At 33.4% G+C, this 21,853-nt stretch overlaps 1 protein-coding gene across 2 annotated transcripts in view; it reads right to left on the reverse strand.

Moving 5' to 3' along the window:
* Positions 1-21,853, reverse strand: part of UNC13C (unc-13 homolog C) — a 717,151-nt gene that overhangs the window by 408,280 nt on the left and 287,018 nt on the right. For both annotated transcript variants that reach the window (XM_044665156.1, XM_044665155.1), the window contains 2 exons: positions 19,713-19,940; positions 10,814-10,955 (listed from right to left, as the gene is read on the reverse strand). In XM_044665156.1, the coding sequence (XP_044521091.1) occupies positions 10,814-10,955; positions 19,713-19,940 (370 nt within the window). The remainder of the gene's footprint in view (positions 1-10,813; positions 10,956-19,712; positions 19,941-21,853) is intronic.

Consider the following 21,853-nt stretch of genomic DNA (forward strand, 5'->3'; position numbering starts at 1 on the left):
TGAAATTATGTAATCAGAGTTTTATTTTTTTCCCACTTGACCACCTTCCTTTTTTGAGTATTAGGCCAAATGATGATAAGTATCTTTTAACTCATTTTATTGAAATCTGCTTTTTTTAAAAAAAATATAAGATATATGGCTGAATATCCCTTATACTCCCCTTCTTGGCAACAATGAATTCTAAGATGATAGTATCATTTCCTTTTGAAATTCCAATTCAAAACTTCCTCCATCAGACCCTCTAGATTAAGACTTCTCTGCTCATTCCCATCTTCCAAGGAAAGGTAACAATTTCTCATCAAGCATTAGTCTGTCTTTGCTTTTATTTTTTAAAACCTCTCTAACATATTTCATTATAAACCATAATTAAAGTTATAGAATTCAAGATATTCCCTTTCATGCCTATATTCAGGTAAATTTCATAGACTTACAAATTTTAGAGTTGGGAAGAACAAGAGAGGACATGTAGCTCAACCCACTCATTTTAAAGATGAGGAAACTGAGGCACAGAAAAATAAACTAACATCTAATTTACACTGAAAGAAAGACAGTCAGATTGGCTTGATTTTGACAGAAACCACTTCAAGCTTTTTTGCTTCAAACATCACAGCATATTTTGAATGAAACAACCCCTCAAGACCATATTGCTTAGCTTTGCCCTTATCTTTCTCAAGCATACACCTGGTACTTTAGTTCTTCCTGACTTAGATCCTGTGTTCCTAATTGGTGAGAACTATGTCTCTCAGTACTCACAGACCCATCACACTATACTCTTTTTTTCTTTATGATTGTTTATTAAAATGTATGATAATTGAATTGGATCAGGAAAGAGGGTAGTAGGAATTCCTCACTAATACCCAAATGAATTACAAAATCTTCTGCCCTCAGCCATAGCAGAGGTGAGCTTGGAAATCCTCTCTATCTGGACCATCACACTACACTTTGACCACTTCCCAAGCAACATCATTTCTATCCTCTCCATTTTCCAGTTCAAAAATAACTCACTATAAACTACCATTCTTGAAAAGGCATGTCAATTAATTACAGTAGTCAGAAAAAAAACCCATTCCATGGAAGTATAAACAGCCATTTGTTCTACCAGTCATATCTTCTTTTTTCTTCATTTTGGTCTTGAAAATATGTATTCCCCAAATTAAACATTTGTAGATAAAATCAATTACTTAGTGGCACTTAGTGACTTATGTTTTCTGGATTGATGGTTTAGCTGTACTTATTTGAAAATATCAGTTCAACTATTTTAAGTTCTTTTGAGGTAGGGCAAGAGTATGCATCTCTATTGCATAGAATGTCTCTGTCCTGCATTTCCTGAATGCTGGAAATTTTTGTCTCTTTTCCCCATGAGTAACTAGAGAAAATAAAGTGTTTCTGTCACATGAGATATAATGCCAGGTGACAGATGGGCTAATAACTGAGATAGAGGCAATGCCATGTAATGGAAAAATATTTGGAGTCTGAGAGCCTGAATTTTTTTACTTATCATCTATGTGATATTAGGGAAATCTAGTTTTTCTGAGTTTTAGTTTTTTTTCTTTAAAATAAAGAGGTTCAACTAGATGGCACCTAAAGCCTTTTTGATTCTAAAACTAATATTTTTAAGGCAGAGAAGACCAAAGGCCCATGGAGAAAGAACTGTGGCATCCAGAAAAGACTAAATCTGTGGAAGATTTTACTTTCATTTTGTACTGGGGAGAGATATCATTAAAAGGTTTGGAGATTCTAGAGTACTAAGGGATTCCTAATCTGGGATCCATTAACTTAAAATATATATATTTTGAAAACTTTGATTACTAATTCTTTATTTGATGTTATAAACTACCTAACATATACAGACTTATTTTTACTATAATTGGAGAGTAACCTACATGTATCTTTCTAGGTTTCCAAGATTGATACAAGTAAAGAGAGGACAAAGCTTCCCAATAGTAAAACAAGCCTCTTTAAAGATTAAATTTGAAAAATAAAATATTTCTCTCTGCTTTCTTATGAGATTTCCCCTGAAAGTGTTTTGATTGCTGACAAGAGAGGCAACTTTCCATACTAACTTATATCTAATTACCTTTTTAAAAAATATATAGAGGTCAAATTTGAGGCCAGCAAAACTCCTGGGTACAACTAAACCAGATTAATATATAACTGGGGAACATTTAGTAAAATAAATAAACAATATGAAAGATATTGTTAATTTGTGGTTTTCTAAGTGAATAGCACTCCTACTAAGATCATTTCAATTTTAGTTTGACACCACTGATATAAATCATATATATTAGCCATATGATTAGCATTCCTTGAGACAAAGGAGATCTAGTTAGAATACAGTAGAAAAGTTTGCTTTTGTTATTTATCTTAATTCTTCCAAGTAGATTTAGAAAAGCTTCTGTCCTTGCACCCAGGTTTTTTTGTCTTTGGGGTCCAATTCAAATCAATGACAGCATCAAAGATTATTGGTAAGTTACAGTATCAAAAAAGAATAACAAACATCACATAAGGGAGGAAGACATCGTTAAGGTTTCAAAAGGGAAAGGGCTTTCATTCATATAAATCAAATGTGCTTCTCAAAATAATGCACCAGAGATAAGACAGGGATGTGAAAGACTAATTTTTGATACTTCTCTGAAAATAGTGCTATTAAGACAGCTATAGAAAATGAGCAACTTGTGATGGGTCTTTCAAGAGAACAAGAACATTTTCATTGTTAAGAAATTGCAAAACACATTGTGGACTGGTAAGGTGTAAAATTAATTCTTTGCAGCACATTTTTAATCAATAAATGAGTGCTAATCAAGATCCTATAATGTGTCCTACACTGTAAGGTGAAATCAGAACTAAAGTAATTCTCATCTTTTAAGATGAATGTTCTTAACATTTGTGTATATGTATGTGATATATACCTCTTTGGTCCTCTGGTAAAGCCTATGGACCACTTCTCAGAATTATGATCTCTGCCTAATTCTGCAATTGATGGGAAAGGAAAATTTCAGTTAGAAATTGCAGAAAATGATGATGTAATATTTTTCCATTCAAGAACTCCTAGAAATCTACCCATGGATCCCAGGCTGAGAACTTGTACTCTAAGAGATTCTAATTTAAGTGGGAAAATAGCACAAAAGACATGAAACAAGAAGAGCAAGATTAAGTTCTGAGTTTATCATACACTGATGGCTCATATATTGACCCCCAAATCTGTAAGCTCCATCAATAATAATCTCTGGTTACAAGGCCAATTATTTGCTACTCTTCACCTATTTTAATGGACTTTTGGAAGATCATTTTCTTTTAGAATCATTAGTTTGGAAAACATGGTTTATCAGAATAAATTTGGGAGAATTTTCTGACCTATCATTATACTCTAATTAATATGATGTTGTATAGTTTTAATTTAGACTTCTAGTGACCTAGATGGTATCTAAATTATCTTAAGTAATGAATATATTTATGGGGTATGAATAGAAAATTTATTCAATGTAACAAGTATCCTTCAACAGAATTCTGCCAGAAGGATATTGTTGATTCAGATCTGAAAATATATCACTTTCTACCTTTTAAAAATATCCCAATTGCTTCTAAGATTGCATATGTGTGTGAAGTGATAGGCACTCCACTAATTAGACAACTGTATTTATGAAAATTGGCAACTAGTCCCTTACAGTCTTAGATAGTTGATAGGAAGAATGAAAGAATCAGTAACTTTCTCATGGTCAGGTACATACCATGCATCAGAGACATGGTGTGAACACATCTTTTTGTCTTCAAGACTGGCCTTCTTATCCAATCAATATGCCATATTGTTTCTCTCTTGAGGTGAGAATTTACAATCTTACCCATGACTCCCATCTATTTTTCATGTCTTATTTCATACAATCCCTATTCATGTGGTCTCTGTTGCAATTAAGCTAGCCTGCAATTCTCCTCCATACATATAATAATATTATTTCACTTTGCTGTTTGTCTTTTCATTTTTCTGAACTATAAGCTGCATAAGGCGCCAGAGATAACATCTTTTCTAAATCATTCTACACATAGCATGGTCCTCTTCCCAAAGCAGATACTTAATAAATGGCCCATAAATGGACAAATGAGTGACTCTTCAGATAATTTTAATGAATGATGAAGATGCTGTATGTGTATAATAGTGGCTCAGAGGACTAATGAAGGATCTTCACAGTCAGTTTTTGTGAGCGTTTCAAAAGTGCTCTGTTCCATGATTATAACTGTGATTGAGTAGCTCTGGCAAAGAGTCGAACATGTGTTCAAATCTGGTCTCAGACATGTGCTTAACTCTGTGACCCTGACCAAATTGCTTAACTCCATTTGCCTCAGTTTTCTCATATGTAAAATGAGCTGGAGAAAGAAATGGCAAATCATTTTAGTATCTTTTCCACAAAACCCCGAATGAGATTACAAAGAGTTTGACATGTCTGAAAATGATTGAACAACAACTACCAGGTGAGCCTAGCACCTAGAACTCCTGACTTCAACTATAACACTCTTGCCACTATACCATATTGCTTATCAAATGACCAGCCATCAGTTGTTATTTATTAAACAGTGATAGAATGACCAATGAAATGACTGATATTCTATAAGGTATATATTGAGTGTGTGCACAAATCATTAATCTTATTTAGTACAATCCTTGTTATTATATGCTTTGCATGGCACATTCCCTGAATAATCATTTTCAAGCTTTCCAAGCAAATCAAGTATGATTAATATCCTTGACAGCCTTGTATCACTGCTAGCACATGTGGTACAATCCTATATGATAAATGACTTGATGAAACTAATGTGATCATTATGAGTTGGCTCAGATGTCTAAGAACATTTCACTCTCTACCTGGTGTTTACATATTTGATGACAAAAGAAAAGGGGGAAAGGAACAAACATTTATTTTGCACCTTCTATGTGTTGGGTCCCATGATAAGCACTTGAAAAATTTATATCTTTGATATTCTCAACAATCCTAGGAGGTAGGTGTGCTTATTATCTCCATTTTACAATTGAGGAAACTGAGGCAAGCAGAAGTTAAGAGATTTGTCCAGGATCACAAAGACAGTAAGCAGTTAAATCTGGATTTAAACTCAGATCTTCCCAAGTTTGTGTTCAGAACTCCATATACTGAACCACGAATTTCCATGCTCTCAGTCTAAAATTTAGGGATAAATATTGGATAATATTTGTATAGGGAGCATCTAAGAGAAGAAATTCCCTCAACCAATGCATATCAAAACCTTTCCTGAAACTTATATTAGAAGAGTTTTCTAGAGCCTTGAGAGCTAGTGATTTGTAAAGGGTCACATATGTATTGTGTGTGAGAGGCAGGACCTGAAAATATATATATATTTTACTAGCTGTGAGTCCACTTCTCTCTTCACTATATTACACTTTTACTCATTCTAAGATTCAATTTATTTAAATCCTTGGTTTCATCTTTGTTATTGTTTTGCGCATGACTGTCTCTTCATGACATCATTTTGGATTTCTTAGCAAAGATACTAGAGTGGTTTGCCATTTCCTTCTCCAACTCATTTTCCAGATGATGAAGCTGAGGCCAAGAGGGTTAAGAGTCTTGTCCAGATTCACATAGCCAGTAAATGTCTGACCTTGGATTTGAACTCAGATCTTCCTGACTTCAAGCCAAGTGCTCTATCTACTCTATCACTTACCTGCCCATAGGCATCTACATTGCCATTTTAAATTTAATCTTGAATGCATTGCGAGCTAAGTAAAACACAGCATTTTGATATGCAACTCTGCAAAAAGCTTAATATATACCTTAATTCATAGTTTACTCCATTTTTACCTTATAAATAAAAACCAAAAAGGGTTAGCCTTTTCAGCTTTCTTATGTAGATGGAGACTATTTTGCTTTTCTTATAAGGCTACAGGCTTATACTCAGAATGCCAAAGCTGATAAAGGATGTGACTGGCATGTGCTTTAAGTGGGGCTAACAAGCACATATTATTGGTGTTTCAGTGAATTCGCAAAAGCTATCACTGTGCCTGAAATGGACTCTTTCCTCCTAGCTCTCAGAATCTCAGATCTTTGGCTCAAGATCTAGCTCCTCTCTGAAGCCTTCTCCAATTTCTATATACCTTGTTTCTAGTTGTTAAGGTACACTCTCTTTCTCTTTCAAAATCACCTTGAATTTACTTCGTTGGGCATAAGCTCTATGACAATGTAAATGTACAATCCAAGTCTTCTAAATCCCAAACTGTCTTACTTAAACACCAAGATGAGTGTCTCTCCCTAGAACACATGAGGAAATAATGATTTCTCTTGCCTCTAAATAAATAATTTATATTCAAAGTATGAGACTTCAGTACTAAATATGAAAAAAGTTATAATTACTTGTGAAATATAGTCTTTTCAATTCTGTATTGTGATCAAAGACAAAAAATAATGCTTTATATTTGGACAGTATTTGATATTTTTCAAAGCACCTTTTCATGGTACTATTCCTTCATAGAATTTTATTAGAAACAGCAAATAAACGTTATTCATATTTACAATTCTTCTCTAATCTACCATAAAACAGAACCTTTCAAATTCCTCAAATCAAATCTCTGATCTTAGTGAACAAAATAAATACAAATTCTTATTTTTTTGCTTTCTTTCCCTACCCCCTTTTCTAAGCTCTACAAGATAGGCAGGGCAAATATTATTTTACAGATGAAGGAGCTGAGATCCAGAGACTTTAAGGGATTTGCTTAAGAAAACATGAATAATTAATCATATTGGAGGAAGATGAAAATCAAGGTGTTCTAACTCTTATTCCAGGAACGACCTCACAATACCATACTACACACTATTTGCCAAGGCCTAAAGGAAAAAAAAATGAAGAATAGCAACAGCAGTATGGATCCTATATTAAAATTATAGATACTCCTTGGACCCCTGGATTGTCAACAAGGAGAGTGCTCTCTGGCCACCACTGTACACATAGATAATCCGTCAGAAATCTCCTGACCAACTCTCTCATAATGTGGCTGTGTTAACTGAATCGATTACAATTTCTCTTCCTACCAAGACTACAAAATTGCCATTATCCATTTCAAAGAACAACACAGATGCTGATCTTTTCTTTCTAATAGACAAATGCATAATTCCTTGTATCTTTAGCAGCAAATTAAGAAACATGTCATAAGCATTTGAAACACTTATAAGGGATTCTCCAGAATGATGGGAAGTCTGATGGAATACATAATAGATTGTTTATATGCTAACATTGTAACTAACTTTGATTGGAAATGAATTATGCACTGTAGAATCAAGACTGGCCTACATGGTTTAGTGATTAGAAATAGAGAGAACACAGATCATGAGCTAATTTTAGAAGCAATCACACCACTCTTCTTTACTCATGCTAAGACACAGACAACAACATTGCATGCCAATGAATATTTTACCTAATCTATGAAAAGAGTATCAGTATGTCATCTGCAAGAGGTAAGATTTCAACTCAAACTTTAAATGTAAATTCCAAATGACCCCTCCATCAGATTAGTTTTATGATTCACTTTGATACGCATACATATGCAGCTTTTTTGAGGCAAAGGTTGATTTTACTCAAAGTTTCTACAAGGCAAAAGACAGCCAAAGCTTTTTCAAAATCAGTATTTCACTTTACCTGAAACTTTCTTATTTACTTCTACCCTGGACCTATTATAACTAAGCATTTCTTTTCCTTTTTTTATAAAAGGCAGAAGAAAGGTAAGGACTAGGCAATAGGGGTTAAGTGACTTGCCCAAGATCACACAGCTGGGAAGCATCTGAAGCCAGATTTGAACCTAGGACCTCCCGTCTCTAGGCCTGACTCTCAATCCACTGAGCTACCCAGCTGCCCCCAGCTAAGTGTTTCAATAGTATTTCATTTTCTTTTCTTTTTTGTTGTTGTTTTGTTTTATATGAGTCTTCTTCCACAACATGAGCAATATGGAAATACATTTTGCATAATCATACATGTATAACCTAGATCAAATTTCTGACTGTCTCAGGGAAGGGGATGGGGAAGGAGCAGGGAGGAAAAGAATTTGGAATTCATAATTCTGGAAAATAAATGTCAAAAATTGTTATTACATATAATTGGAAAATATTATGTACCAAAAAAAAGAGAAAATAATGGTATCTTTTGGAAACATACTAGTTAGTGAAAGATGCAAATATGTGATATTCAATGATTAATTCAGAGTTGAAATCCTGTCATGAAGACTCACTCTTATCAGCCTCAGATTGATTCTGACTTAATGATAAGTCCCAAGCAGTTTAACACACAGGGTGGTTAAGTGTTTTGTCCAGTGTTACAAGAGTCAGGGGTCTGGATCTGAACTCAGATTTTCTTGACTTTAAGTTCATCACTCTCTCCATGCATTTTCTCCAAAAAATTATGTTGCTAGAGGAATAAGTGAAATAATTCTCTCTCAAACTTTCTTTTAATAATTCAGAGACCTCAGCCACAGTAAAAAAATAAAATAAAGCTTGCAAAGATAAATGTGATTTAAAAAAAACTGTTTAGATGATTTCCATAAGGAAAAACAACTGAACTAACATTTTAAACAAGAGACTTTCTTCTTGCAGATCTGTTTTATCTACAGGATTCTACATGGCTGATGGGGTACCACTGATTTAAATTGGAATTCCTGCTGCTTCATTGAACTATATAAAGGATAGCACTGAAATATGTAGGGAATGGGGACATAGTTAATGTCAATATAATTTAGAACCCTTTATTAAAAATAAACCAACACAGTGGCATCCATCTCAACCAAGATATACAAATATAAGTTATTCATATTTTCAGTATTTATTCCAGCGAAATTCACCTGGGAATGGGAATGGGATAAAAGATTGAAGTCAAGTTTTGGGACTAAATAGAAACTCTTCCATTTTCTAACTTAAATGTTTTAGAAATCTTATTTATTTTTATTTTTTAATTTAACTCAAAGGAGCAATTTATAACATTCTTTCCAACTCACCAGAGAGAAATTAAGCTAGTAGATTCCAGTACTGCCTCAGCTATACCTTTCCCAAACCTAGCATAGGTCAGAGCTATAAATAGCAATTCTATAGCATAGGGGAAACCTAAGGAGTTAGGAGGAGAAGGCCAGGATAGCAGAGAAGAGAAGGCATACTCCCAGATATCAAACATCAGGAGAAAAATCTCCTTGTTCTCCCAAATTATAGCTCTGGTTTAGCCCAATCAATCCTATATTGTGATACTAGGTTCAGTCATAACTATAGGGGTTTGGATAAATGCTAAAGAATGTCAGTATGGGGTTTTTTCATCCATCTTAGATTTTCACAAGTCTTCTGTACCATACATTATCATTGAGCAAGCCTGACTTCAATAAGACAAATGTTCACTATGCAACTACTTCCTGCATCTAGACTACGCAATGTCTACGTAAGTCCATTTTTCCAAAATGAAGTTCCCAGGTATGTGAGGATGAAGTGTCATGTTTTCCCAAGTGTTTAGTATTTTAATATCATATGGAGTATAGGCAGTCCTGAGAATCACAAAGAATTGTCCATACCGCCAGAAGAGTTGATGATATTTACTTGAGGGCTTAAAAAAAGAAAGACAGCAGAAGACAATACCTGCCCTTCAAGTACTCATAACCTAATAGGGAAACAAGAAGAATAAACAAACAAACGAAAAAAAAATATTTTTCATGAATGCATAGCAAAATGCTAAGATCAGATACAAAACTGAGTTTCATGAAAGAAAAATATATGTAGCATACATGAATGCTAAAGTTGCAGTAACTCTAATGATAGTCGTGAGTAGCTTCATGAAAGAGACAAGATTAATCTCTGCGGCTGAATATTACATGTGCAGTTCATGGGCATCAGAAAGAGAAAGCTAGATATATGCAGGGGATAATAAACGGGTCACTTAGGTTCCTGTGAGGGATATCAGCCATGTCTCAGCAGGAGGCTGATGAGTCTAGGAAATGGAGAAATAGTTTTTGGAGAGTCTTAAGCCATGATGAACATTTTCCTTTTTGCTCTCCCTAATATGTTACTGATAGTCATTTTATATTCTTTTGAGCAAAGGAAGAGAGTAAAGGACACTTGAGAAAAATTATTCTGGCTGTTGGATGTAGGATCACTGTAAGATGGGTTATATTTAAGAAAGAATTCCCTAACAAAAAGCTATGATAAATTTAATAGGTTACAGAGAAACTGAACAATTTCTTTGCAGATATGATTAAAAGCATTCTAGACACCTCCTCAGTCTTTGCTGGTGCAAATGTGGTTCTGCCTGAAGTGATGGACTAGCTGATACCCTGAGGTACTTTTCATTCTCAAGACTCTTTAGGCATAAACTTTTTTTGCATCCATTACTTTATGGAATGACTACACAGTGGCATACTTCCAATGGGGAATGTAAAGCTGATTGATTATATCAATTTTATTAATTATTTTGCTTTGATCCAGATGATTTATATGCCACTCAAAAGTGATAATCTTGTGGGGTTTCTTAGGTTTTAGATCACATAATAGATCCCATCTTCCCTATAAAATGTTTCCATTATCATACCACACTTTTACAAATACATTTTAAAATTATTTGCTTATCATGATTAATAATCTTATATCAAGAGAAAAAGAGAAAGTGAGCTCTTTTTTTTTTTTTTTTTTTTTTTTTTTTTTTACTGAGTGCTCTAATTTTACTGAGAGCTCTAATTTTACTGAATGCTTTCTGAAGGAAAGGTGAGGTTTTTTTTTGTCTTCTGCATTTTTCTTATTTATACCCTCCCAAATCATCATATTTCATACTGCATACTCACAAATAAAACTTTTCATCCCAGACTGGATTTAAGTTTCCAAAAATAGTTTTGGTTCTTCTCTTGTTCTTTCCGACTTGAACTGTAACATATGGATCACTTGATCCTGTTTTGTCTTTAGCCTGTAAGCCTTGGGCAGAAACCACTGAAATAAAACCAAAAAAAAAGTCTTTTACTGTTAAGAAATTCATAGGATTATGACATTACGCACTACCCCAATGGTTAGCAGAAGCTTATAAATATAGGTGCATAGAAGCTTGTAAAATAACTAGACCTGGTTATTTCATTGTACTTCTTTATTTCATTTTTAAGAAATATTGTTTACTCTATAACATGGTATGACTTCATTTACCCAAAAGAGAGGTGAAGAACCAGGGGATGCCCCATTGGTTCTTCAAACTCAAAAAATTCCCTAAATCCACTTTTTTTTCCACTATTTTTTGTCAATGTCCCCACTATTCAGTTAATCCTTTATGCTAGAAATGACACCATCTTTTACTGTTCCCTATCCCTCACCACTCATATCCAGGTAGCTAACAAATTCTATCAAGGCTCCTCCTTATCTCACTATCCATCTCTTTCTCTATCTTTTCTCATTATTACCATCATAATACAAGCCCAATTACCTACTGAATGTGCTGTTATGATACATTTCTCAATGTTCTTCCACTGTGTTCTCTCTTTCCATTCCAATTTTTCCTCTCCACACCTTTCAGAGTGATTTTTTTCATGCACAAATCTAATAACATCACTCCTCAACTCAAAATTCTTCATCGATTCCCAATCACATATCACAAATTCAAACTCCTTTGCCAGTCCTACACAAAAAGTTACCCTCCCTATCCATATGTATCTCTTATTTCTCTGTGTATTCTTTGTAAGAATTATATGAGGTTATTTTTTTTGTCCCCAAACACGTCTTACACTTTTCTTCCTCCAAAACTTTGCTCATTCTATTCTCTATGACCACAACCATAGAGCAGAAAGAATAATAGATTTGGAGACAGAAAAAGATTAAAATTCAGCTTCTGACATTTATTATTAATATGATTCAATGCATCATTTTACTAACAAAGGCCCATTTTCTTCCCCTATAGAATGAGGAAATTGGACCAAGATCCCATACAAATCTGAATTCTATCGTTTCTATGTTCTTTTGCCCTCTCCTTAAGTACTGAATTACTAGCTATCTTTAAAAATTTAATGCAAATTAAATTTCTTCCATGAAGCTTTCCCTGATTTCCCCACTCCTATCTATGTCAGTAAAGACATTTTACTCTGTGGGTCTTACATAGTATTTAATTTTCATCTGTTTCACATATTTCTAAATTTATATATTACATTACAAGTTTATCTATGCATGTTTCACATTTTTAAAATCAATAAGAAGTCATAAAATTTAATATTTGGATCTCCTACTATACCTGATATAATGGTCTATACATAGCTATGTTTAACATTTTAAAACTCAGTTGAAATATTGTGCATAGTCTAGTCTGGGAAAGAAATGGCATTGAATAAAATACTGTTTATGTTTATTTATGTTACTATTTTTGGTCTTTGCATATGAAGACGTATTAGATCCATGCCATGTCTATACTTTCATAGATTTAGAACCAGGATAGTGGTCATGCAGTTCTAACCCCTTGTTTTGGGGTTTTTTTTCACAGAAGGAAACTGAGATCCTGAATTCATTCAATGATTTTCTTTTTCTTTTTATTGCTAATGCTGTCACTTTCCAATGATCATTCTTCCTCCCTCCAAAAAAAAAATCTCTCCTAATAATTAAGTATAGCCAAGCAAAATAAATACATTGGACATGTCTGAAAATGTGTGCTTTACTGTAGGTCTAGAATCTACCACATCTCTGCCAAGAGGAAGGAGGCAGGATTCACTAATCAGTTTTCTAAGGTTATTACCATTGGTAATGGCATTGATTACAATTCCAGAGAGTTTAAGAGACTTGTCCCCAGTTGTATTTCAGGTAATAAATGTCATAGCCAGGAAGTGAACCCAATTGATATGACTAAATCCTATATTTTTTCCATTGTAGCACACGGACTCCTCCATGACTGTCAAGAATTAAATGGTACTCATAATTCTTTTCCTATCATCACTTTCCCCAGCTTATCTCTTTCTCATAAACAGGAAAGGAAAAGGTGACAATAGCAATACAACTATAGGGAATGTATATGTATATATTCACACACAAAAATGAATATATATAATACAAAATACACATATAATACATATATTTTATATATCTAATATATATGCATACAGATTTAGCTTATTTTCAAGCCAAAGATAATTATGTATATATAATTATGAAAACATATGCATAACATATGTATTGTGAATCTGTATTTATATTATGTATATGCATATATGTTAAATATACACATATTTTCTATTTTTAGCCTAAGGCAAATATGTGTATGTGTACACATGAAAACACATATAATATGTATACATGCACACAAATGATATATTATATAATTATGCATGGCATGTGTGTTTACATGTGTTTTCGTGTGTGTATATACATCCATGAAAACATTTATAATATGTAGATGTGGATATAAACACATAAACTTATATGCTTATATAGTATATGTAACGTAACATATATATATATATATATAATATACATTACTTTTTACCAAAAAAATAAGCAAATTCCTAATTTTGCCTTAAATCCAAAGGGATTTATATTTCTCTTTGGGAAGAATGGGGGTCTTAAGAACAGTCATTTATCTTTAACTAGATTTAGGAGTAAAATCAAGATGGATGCTAGGTTTTGTTTATAATTTATAATCTTGATAAGGAGAAAAAATTAGAACTAGATTTCTGTTATTTCAATATGGACCAAATGAAGAAATGACAAGTGACATAGATACTCCAAATCACCATAACATCCAGGAAGTTCCCATTGGCCTAGGCCTTGCCACCTAAATACTTTCAGTCCATCAAGCATAATTCTACAAATTCGATTATCTGAAATAACTACTTCTCATGTTTGTTAGGAAGTCAAATAGATGATACATGCAAAGCACTTTGCAAATCTATTATTTTCTATGAAAATTTATGGCTTTCTACTCCTTCCAATATGATGGCAATAAGAAACAGGGAAGTAAGCCTAACCCAAGAAATTCATAGAGCAATATTTTAACTGAGAAATTAGTGGTGTGTTTTCCTCACATACATAAAATAAGCAAAACTATCTCCAGGTTCTAATTATAATCCAATATTTATTTGTTTGCTGACAATTTTAATAATAAATTAAATATATATTATTACCAGTCATTACCAATAGGTTAATATTTAGCATTAACCTGAAGGGGCTGTTTAACATTCAGAGAACTCCAGAACACAATGGCCTTCCTTTCCCTTGAGCCAGTTTAATTCACTCAGTAATAAATAAACCTATGAACTGAAGGTTCATGAATTTCACAAATGGGTAGTTTTGGATGTTTTCTTTTATACTAAATATTAGAAAGCTCCTCTGACAATACTTGATATTAGCCTTTTTTATGCATCACTTATACAAGCATCAATCATCTTCACCTCAAGAGATACATGTATAGAAAAAATATTTGAATATGAAAAGATCCCCTTTCCACTTTTTTTAAAAGGCTAAATCTTAATCTTGTCGTTTTTAATGAGAAAAATCAGAATGCATAAGTATTGTAACAAAATGGAAAGAAGGCTCATAAGTTTTTCTTGAAGATGCCAATAAAGAAATTAAGAAGACTGGTTTGGCCCTGTGGCTAGTGGCAATGAAAAATGTTCAATAGGCTATCTGGTTGTCTCCTATTGCAATGTTCCCAAGTACCTGCAAAAAGACTACCATGAAAATGATTGCTACCTATCACTAATTTTGAGTATATTAAATTGAAAAGTGTTTGTATAAATAAAACAAATGTTGCCAAGATTAAAAGGAAAATAGAATATAGGGGGGAAATTATAGATAGCCTCTCAGATAGAGGTCTCATATCTAATCTATAGAGAATTTTGTCAAATTTATAAGAATAAGAGCCATCCGCCAATTGATAAATGGAAAAAAGACATGAACCGACAATTTTCAGATCAAATTCATATGTAGGTATATGAAAAAATGCTATAAATCACTACTGATTGAAGAAATACAAACCAAAAGAATTCTGAGATATCATCTCAAACACATCAGACTGGCTAACATGACAAAAGGGAAAAATGACAAATTTTAAAGGAGATGTGGAAAAATGGGGACACTGCCTGGTAGAGTTGTGAACTGATCCAACCATTTTGGAAAGCAATTTGCAATTATATTGAGAGAGTAACAAAACAGTGTGTGCCCTTAGGCCTAGCAATACAATTGCTGGATCTGTTTCCCAAGGAGACCAAGAAAAAAAAAAGAAAAAACCCATATGTTACAAAATATTTATAGCAATTCTCTTTGGCAAAGAATTGGAAATTGAGGGGATGGCCATCAACTGGGAAATGGTTAAGCAAACTGTGATACATGATGTGATGGATGCACCATAAGAAGCAATGAGCAGGCTAATTAAACAAACAAACAACTTGGAAAGAACTACAAGGGAATGGATAGTGAAATGAGTAGAACCAAGAAAACATTTTACAGAGCCACAGAACTAATGCTGGATGAATAAACTGTGAATGCTACCTCCAGAGAGTGAATTGAAAGGTGAAAATATGAAAGACTTAATTTGTATGAACATGTTGGTCTCCCAGATGATACTATCTATAATGTGGGCAGGGTGGGGAGTAGTTGGGACACTTGTGGAGTGGGATTTATTATATAGATATGAAGAAAAGTAAGCTAAAGATATGAGATTTTGGTTTTCATTTACATAAAATCTTTTCCTTTATACATGGAAATGCTTGTTTTATTTGGTTTTTGCAAAATTTAGAATAAAAAGAAACTACTCCCAATATAATAATATGTGTTGCAGAGAATTAAGAGACACAAAAATTCTAAGAATATCTTTATAAAACCCTTGTTCCTCAGTGACTTCAACATTGAGTAGTATAGATAAGGAATTTGAGAACAGTGAGTGGCAAAATATGGATCAGGAATACATAATGAGAGAGGCCAAAGATTTGTAGACTCCAATAAGCCTCATAGCTATCTGGTATAAGTCAAATATTTCCACTAAGAAAATTTGAAGATATAGGACTTTCAGAGATTTTGAATAAAATCATTAAAAATGAAATTAATTATATTTTAGTATGTATGAAATTACTCATTATAAAATGGGAATAATTTCAGAATCATCAATGTACTGTCAGACTATTGACTTGTTGGCTCAAAGATAAAAATTAATTCAAAGGGAAAAGAATAAAAATGAGAAAAAATGTGGCAAGCAATTAAAATAATATCAATCGTCAGGTACTGGAACAAGTTCTTGTTACAAAAATGGATATTAGGAGTAAATGGAAGATTTTCACAGACAATTTTTCACAATAGATCATATATTTGACATTATATAATTGACAGAAAAATATAGCAAAAATAAATCTCACTGTGCTGATTGTGTTTTAGTGATATAAAATAAAACATTTTCTTTGGAGGAGTACTTTAAAGGCCCTCTTTTAACAAAATGTCAAAATATATCAAAATTGCTTGAGATTCTTTGTAATATAAATACAGAACATTGATGAAAATATAAAGAGAGGCATTCAAAAAGGCAACCCAGAAGTTCCTTAATAGCATCTGTCATTGTTATAGTATTTAACCAAGAAAGGGTCCATAGTAAAAAAGGATTCTTTATATTTTGTTTATCCCTCCCAATGCTCCTCTACATGGGTAAGAATGTGCTTGTTGCATCAAGTCTGAGAAAATTATAGAACCTTCAACATAAGATTTGAAAACAAAACATTTTGACCTAAATATCCACATATAAGGATAAAGAATTCCTATCACCTAGATTATGGCATGCTGTTGGATGGATTGACCTCTGAAGATCATCCTTCAGTACCTATATCTTGTATTGACACTACAAGTGGATAATGATTGGGGCCTAGAATTTAGGAGGAGGAGGAGAGAAGATTGGATTATCTAAGGAAGATCACAAATTTCCATTAATGGCCTTAAACTTCTTCCAGAAAGAAAGGCCTGACTTTAAAGTATTTGTGTCAGTAACATTTCCCCTTAGAACCATTATTGTTTCTAAAGAATTAAACTTGAAAGTCACCCAGAAGGCAATTTAAAGGTGAATGGTGGAAATTAGCAGTTGATAATATACAATAAATAAGGAACTAAAAAGAATTGGAGAAAAAGATATCATCAAAGAAAACACAATGATAAAAATGATGTGTTAGTAAATGACCAGCATATATGTTCCATTTGAATCCTTGTTTATATCAGAAAAAAAATGAAGTGCATTTCCAGCACATTGGGTGGTCTCTTTGTACAAATCTATGGGAACACATGAAGTAACTACATGGGTAATTACATGATAATGAGGCACAGACTGGTCTATCATGGCAGAAAACATAACTGATGATATCACAGATTAATTTAAGTTTTTATCAATAAGCAGTGAAATAAAATGGGTTTGTTGATGGATAATACACTAGATATGGAGTTAAAGGATTTGTTTTCAACCTCTACCTCTGTACCTAACTACCTATGTAATAATGGGCAAGTAATTAAATTTTCCTGGGCTAATTTTATATAATATGTAAAATGAAGTATCTAATATTGGGTCACTAAAATCTCTTTCCAGTCCTAACTCCTATGTTTTTCCTGTATCTATGAATTAGATAGTTTTACGGTCTTTGATTAAATTAACCAGGTAAGAATAAAATCTTCATGTTATTTTCCACTATGTAAATTCATTCAACAAGATGTGATTTATGAACTTTGAGTAGAGTTTTCAAAATGTAACAGCAGCTGTTCTTAGGGACATAGAAAAATGCAGAAGATTCTAAATATCAGATTCAAGTAGTAAAAACAGATAGAGAATCTTGACCTTCAAGTGCTAAGTGGAGATGGCTTTTTTTTTTAAATTAAGAAATTCACTTAAAACATCAGTTACTCTTACAATTTAGCAATGGCACAAAAAAGGGGTGTGTTTTATAATCTTTCTGGTGCTCAAAGTAAGCAGAAGAGGATTTGGGGGGGGGAATGCCCTGGCTTCAAAACAGAATAATATATTTAGGCTAGAAAGATAGAAAGAGTGTCTTTCTTTTCTTTACTTATGGTTCATGTTAGAGTCTGATCATATAAAAGCTTCTGTTTGATGCACTATGATAACCATGCATATTTTATGTGTTAGTTTTAAAACCATTGCATTTCAAAATCACAAAATATTAGAACTCCTTATCTTTCATTTTTAACACTACCCCCATCTTATCTTTCCTATCAAAATAGAGGACAACACCATCCACCAAGTTTCTCAGGCTCGCAACTTTAGAATCATCCTCAATTCCTCACTATTGCTCATGCCTCATATCCAATCTCTTGCCAGCGCCTGTTGATTTTACCTTTGCTACCTCTCTCCAATATGCCTCCTTCTCTCCTCTCATACTGCCACCACTCTGATGCAGGCCCTCTTAACCTCATGCTTGGATCATTTCAATAGTTTGGTGGGGGTGGGGAGTGGGAATCTGCCTGCCTCAAATCTCTCTCCACTACAATCCATCTTTCATTCAGTCAATAAAGTTACATTCCTAAAGTTCAGGTCTAATTCTGTCACCACATATACAATAAACCCCATGGCTCCTCTTTCCTCTAGAATGAAATACAAAAGAACTTTTAACATTAAAAAGCCCATGTAGCCTAGCCCCTTCCTTCCTGTCCAGGATTTTTACTCCAAAACAGGTACTTAAACAAAACAATCCATGTCTAGGCTCCCCATACGTGGAAACCTCTCACTCCTCCAAGCCAACTGCTGACCTCCTTGATTCCTTTAAGTCCTAACTCAAATCCTACCTTATGAAGGAGGTTTTTGTCAACTCATCTTAATTCTAGTGCTATCCCCCATTAATTATCCCCCTTCAATATTGTATCTAGCTTGCTTTGTTTGTATTTATTTGTATCTAGTCTTCTCAATTAGAATGTAAGCTCCTTGAGGACAAGGGTTAGCTTTTATCTCTTTTTATATTCCCAGTGCATAGCATAGTGTCTAGTACATAGTAAGTGCTTAATATTGATTGAACCCACTTTGGGCTAGTTTTGTATGGAATCTGTTTATTTCTCTGACATTAATCTTGATTTCTTCTCTTAAGCATCTGTCCCTCCTTGCTCCTGGTTCTGCCCTTTGGAGTCAATTGGAACAAATCTAAATTTGTCTTTTATAACGCAGCCTGTTAAGATAATTAGAAACTCATACTTCCCGTCTGACTACCCTATGTTTTTCCTGGGCTAAATATCCCCAACTACAAACTAGCATGATATGAAGGCATTTTGTTATTCTGCCAGTCTTTGTTCGGATATTTTCTAACTTCTAAATGTCCTTCCTCAAATGTGGTACCGAGAAGTGATCACAATATTCCACATATTCTCTGACCAAAAGATAACACAGCAGCAAAGTCTTCTCCCTTAATCTGGATTATATTAATGTTATTGTTTTTTTCTATTCGCTATTTGCTTTTTGCCATCATTTCCAAGGCTTAGGACAAAAATCTCATTATGAAATAAAAAGAATAGTCCACATTTATACAACACTTTAAAGTTTGCAAAGTGCTTTACATATATTTTTGTTCCTCACATATATACATTTGATCATGACAACCTAAGAGATGGCTGTTTTTATTATCTCTGTTCTACAGAGGAGAAAAATTGAAGATAGAAAAGGCAAAGTCATATGCTTAGTAAGATTTTGAGGCAGGTTGTGAACTCTAGCCTTCCCAAATTCAAATCCAAAATGATACATATTTTAGTGAATCTTCTTACCTGTGATGGTTATTTTTGCTGACCACTTAGATGTCCCATCCAATACACTCTGTTTGGCTGCTTTTGTATATTGTACAAAATCTTCTTTGGAAACCTGGAACATTTCCTGAATAACTTCAAACACTTCTGGTCTATTTCTCTCTCTTATTTTCATTCGTTCTTTCATGGCAGTAATGATGGTCTGAGTTTTATCTTCTGCACCATGCTTAGAACTCTTCTCTGCAGCTCCTACATTAAAAAATTAAGCATTATCAGTATTTATATAGTAGCATTTTTGGATCATTATATATCCATTTTGCATTTGCTGCTCTGCCTGATTTCAATTCCATCAAACATGATACTCCTTCTTTGGGTATCCTCTGGTGTTCCATTTTCCCTCTTTCCTGCATTCTTATGCATGTTCCCTTTTTCTTCCAATTCCAAGCTCCTTGAGAGTAGAAGCTGCCTTTATTTTCATTAACTGTATCTGCAGCACTTACTACACTGTTTGGCATATAGGAGGTGTTAATAAAAGTTTATTGAATTGGCTTGATGGTAGAAGTTAACATGGATGGATGAATAAGACTATCCTCTTATGAAGGAACATAAATAATATCATTAAAATGCCAATTATATCGTTAGAGAGATGTTATAAGTTCCTCAAGGGCAGGGACTGTCTCGTACCTTTCTTTGTATTCTCATTGTCTAGTCTAATGTCAGACTCATGGTAGGCACATAGTAAATGTTTACTGACTGAATGAGATTTAAGACTAGAAAGGAAGCATATCAGTCACCTAGTAAAAGTGAGAAAGGGATAATTTGTAAACTCTACTGTATTTGCATACACTAATACTTGATATCAATAGATTTCAAGGAAGGTCACTGGGTAGATGCTCATGAAGCACTTATGGAATAATATGTATGAGCTATACTAGATGGGATGGAATAAGTAGGTTTTCATCTGTTTGGAAGGAATGTTTACATCAGTGAGATGATAGAGACACTGAAGTATAGAAATATGATGGGACAACATGATGCAATAAGAAGAATAACAGTTTGAGATGCAAGAAACCAGAAAGTATAACTAATTAGCCTTAGAACACAGTATAAGTGTTTGTTTTTTATTTAATTATCAATCCTGGAATGAGATATTTTATCTTTCTAAGTCTCATTTTTTAAAACCTAGAAAATGAGGGAATGAGACCACCTTTCCAGTTTAAAAACATATGATAATTCCCTCTGGAGCTTTTGACGTGGAAAAACAGCATTCTGCAAAACTCCTTGACTTGATTGCTTTATATTTTCTGTCCATGTTCCTCTGAATTTCACTTTTCACATATTCTTTCCCTAAAATATAACATCTAGAGACTAGAAGATTCTCAAGGCCAACTGTCAGTTTCCTGTTCTTTCTTTCATTTCCAAGATGATGAGTTTTACTTTTATTATTCTTCTGTCTTTAATATATAGAAGGGAGGAAAAGGAATAAGCATTTTTATGGCACCCAATATCAAGAGGTGCTGTGCTAAGTACTTTACAAACAGTATCTCTTTTGTTCCTCAAAACAACCATGTGAGATGGATATAGATATTATTATCTCCATTTTATAGTTTAAGAAACTGAGGGAAATAGAGATCAAATGACTTATTCAGTGTTACATCAGCCAATAAGTTTCTGACACTGGATTTGAACCCAGGTCTTCCTGATTCTAGTATCATCACCATTCACTATATTGCCTAGCTGCCAAGAAATGATACATATGAACTCATCTACCAATGAAATGCCTCCATCTAGTCACACAAAGACCTCTGTTTACATAAAACTGTGACAATGATATAGTTAAAACAAGTTGAATCTAATAAAAATAAATCTACTTATCTTCACATCCCCTTCCCTGAAACTACTCAGCAAGGGTGAAGAGAAGAAAGAATGAGTTCACTCAATTATAACTATTTCCTAATGATATCTTTATGTTTACTGGCCACATTAACCAAAATATTAAATACAGGATATTACAATAAAAGGTTAAATATTTACCTCCCTTTTGATTTGTTAAAATACCACTTCTTAGGAAATACACAATTTAAATTTTTAAGTTTTGATAGCCACAGTATTTATTTTCTAAAGTGAACAGATTTTTTAAAAAATGAAACTACTGAATGATT

This window comes from Gracilinanus agilis, chromosome 2 (assembly GCF_016433145.1).
Source record: "Gracilinanus agilis isolate LMUSP501 chromosome 2, AgileGrace, whole genome shotgun sequence".
Classification (NCBI taxonomy): domain Eukaryota; kingdom Metazoa; phylum Chordata; class Mammalia; order Didelphimorphia; family Didelphidae; genus Gracilinanus; species Gracilinanus agilis.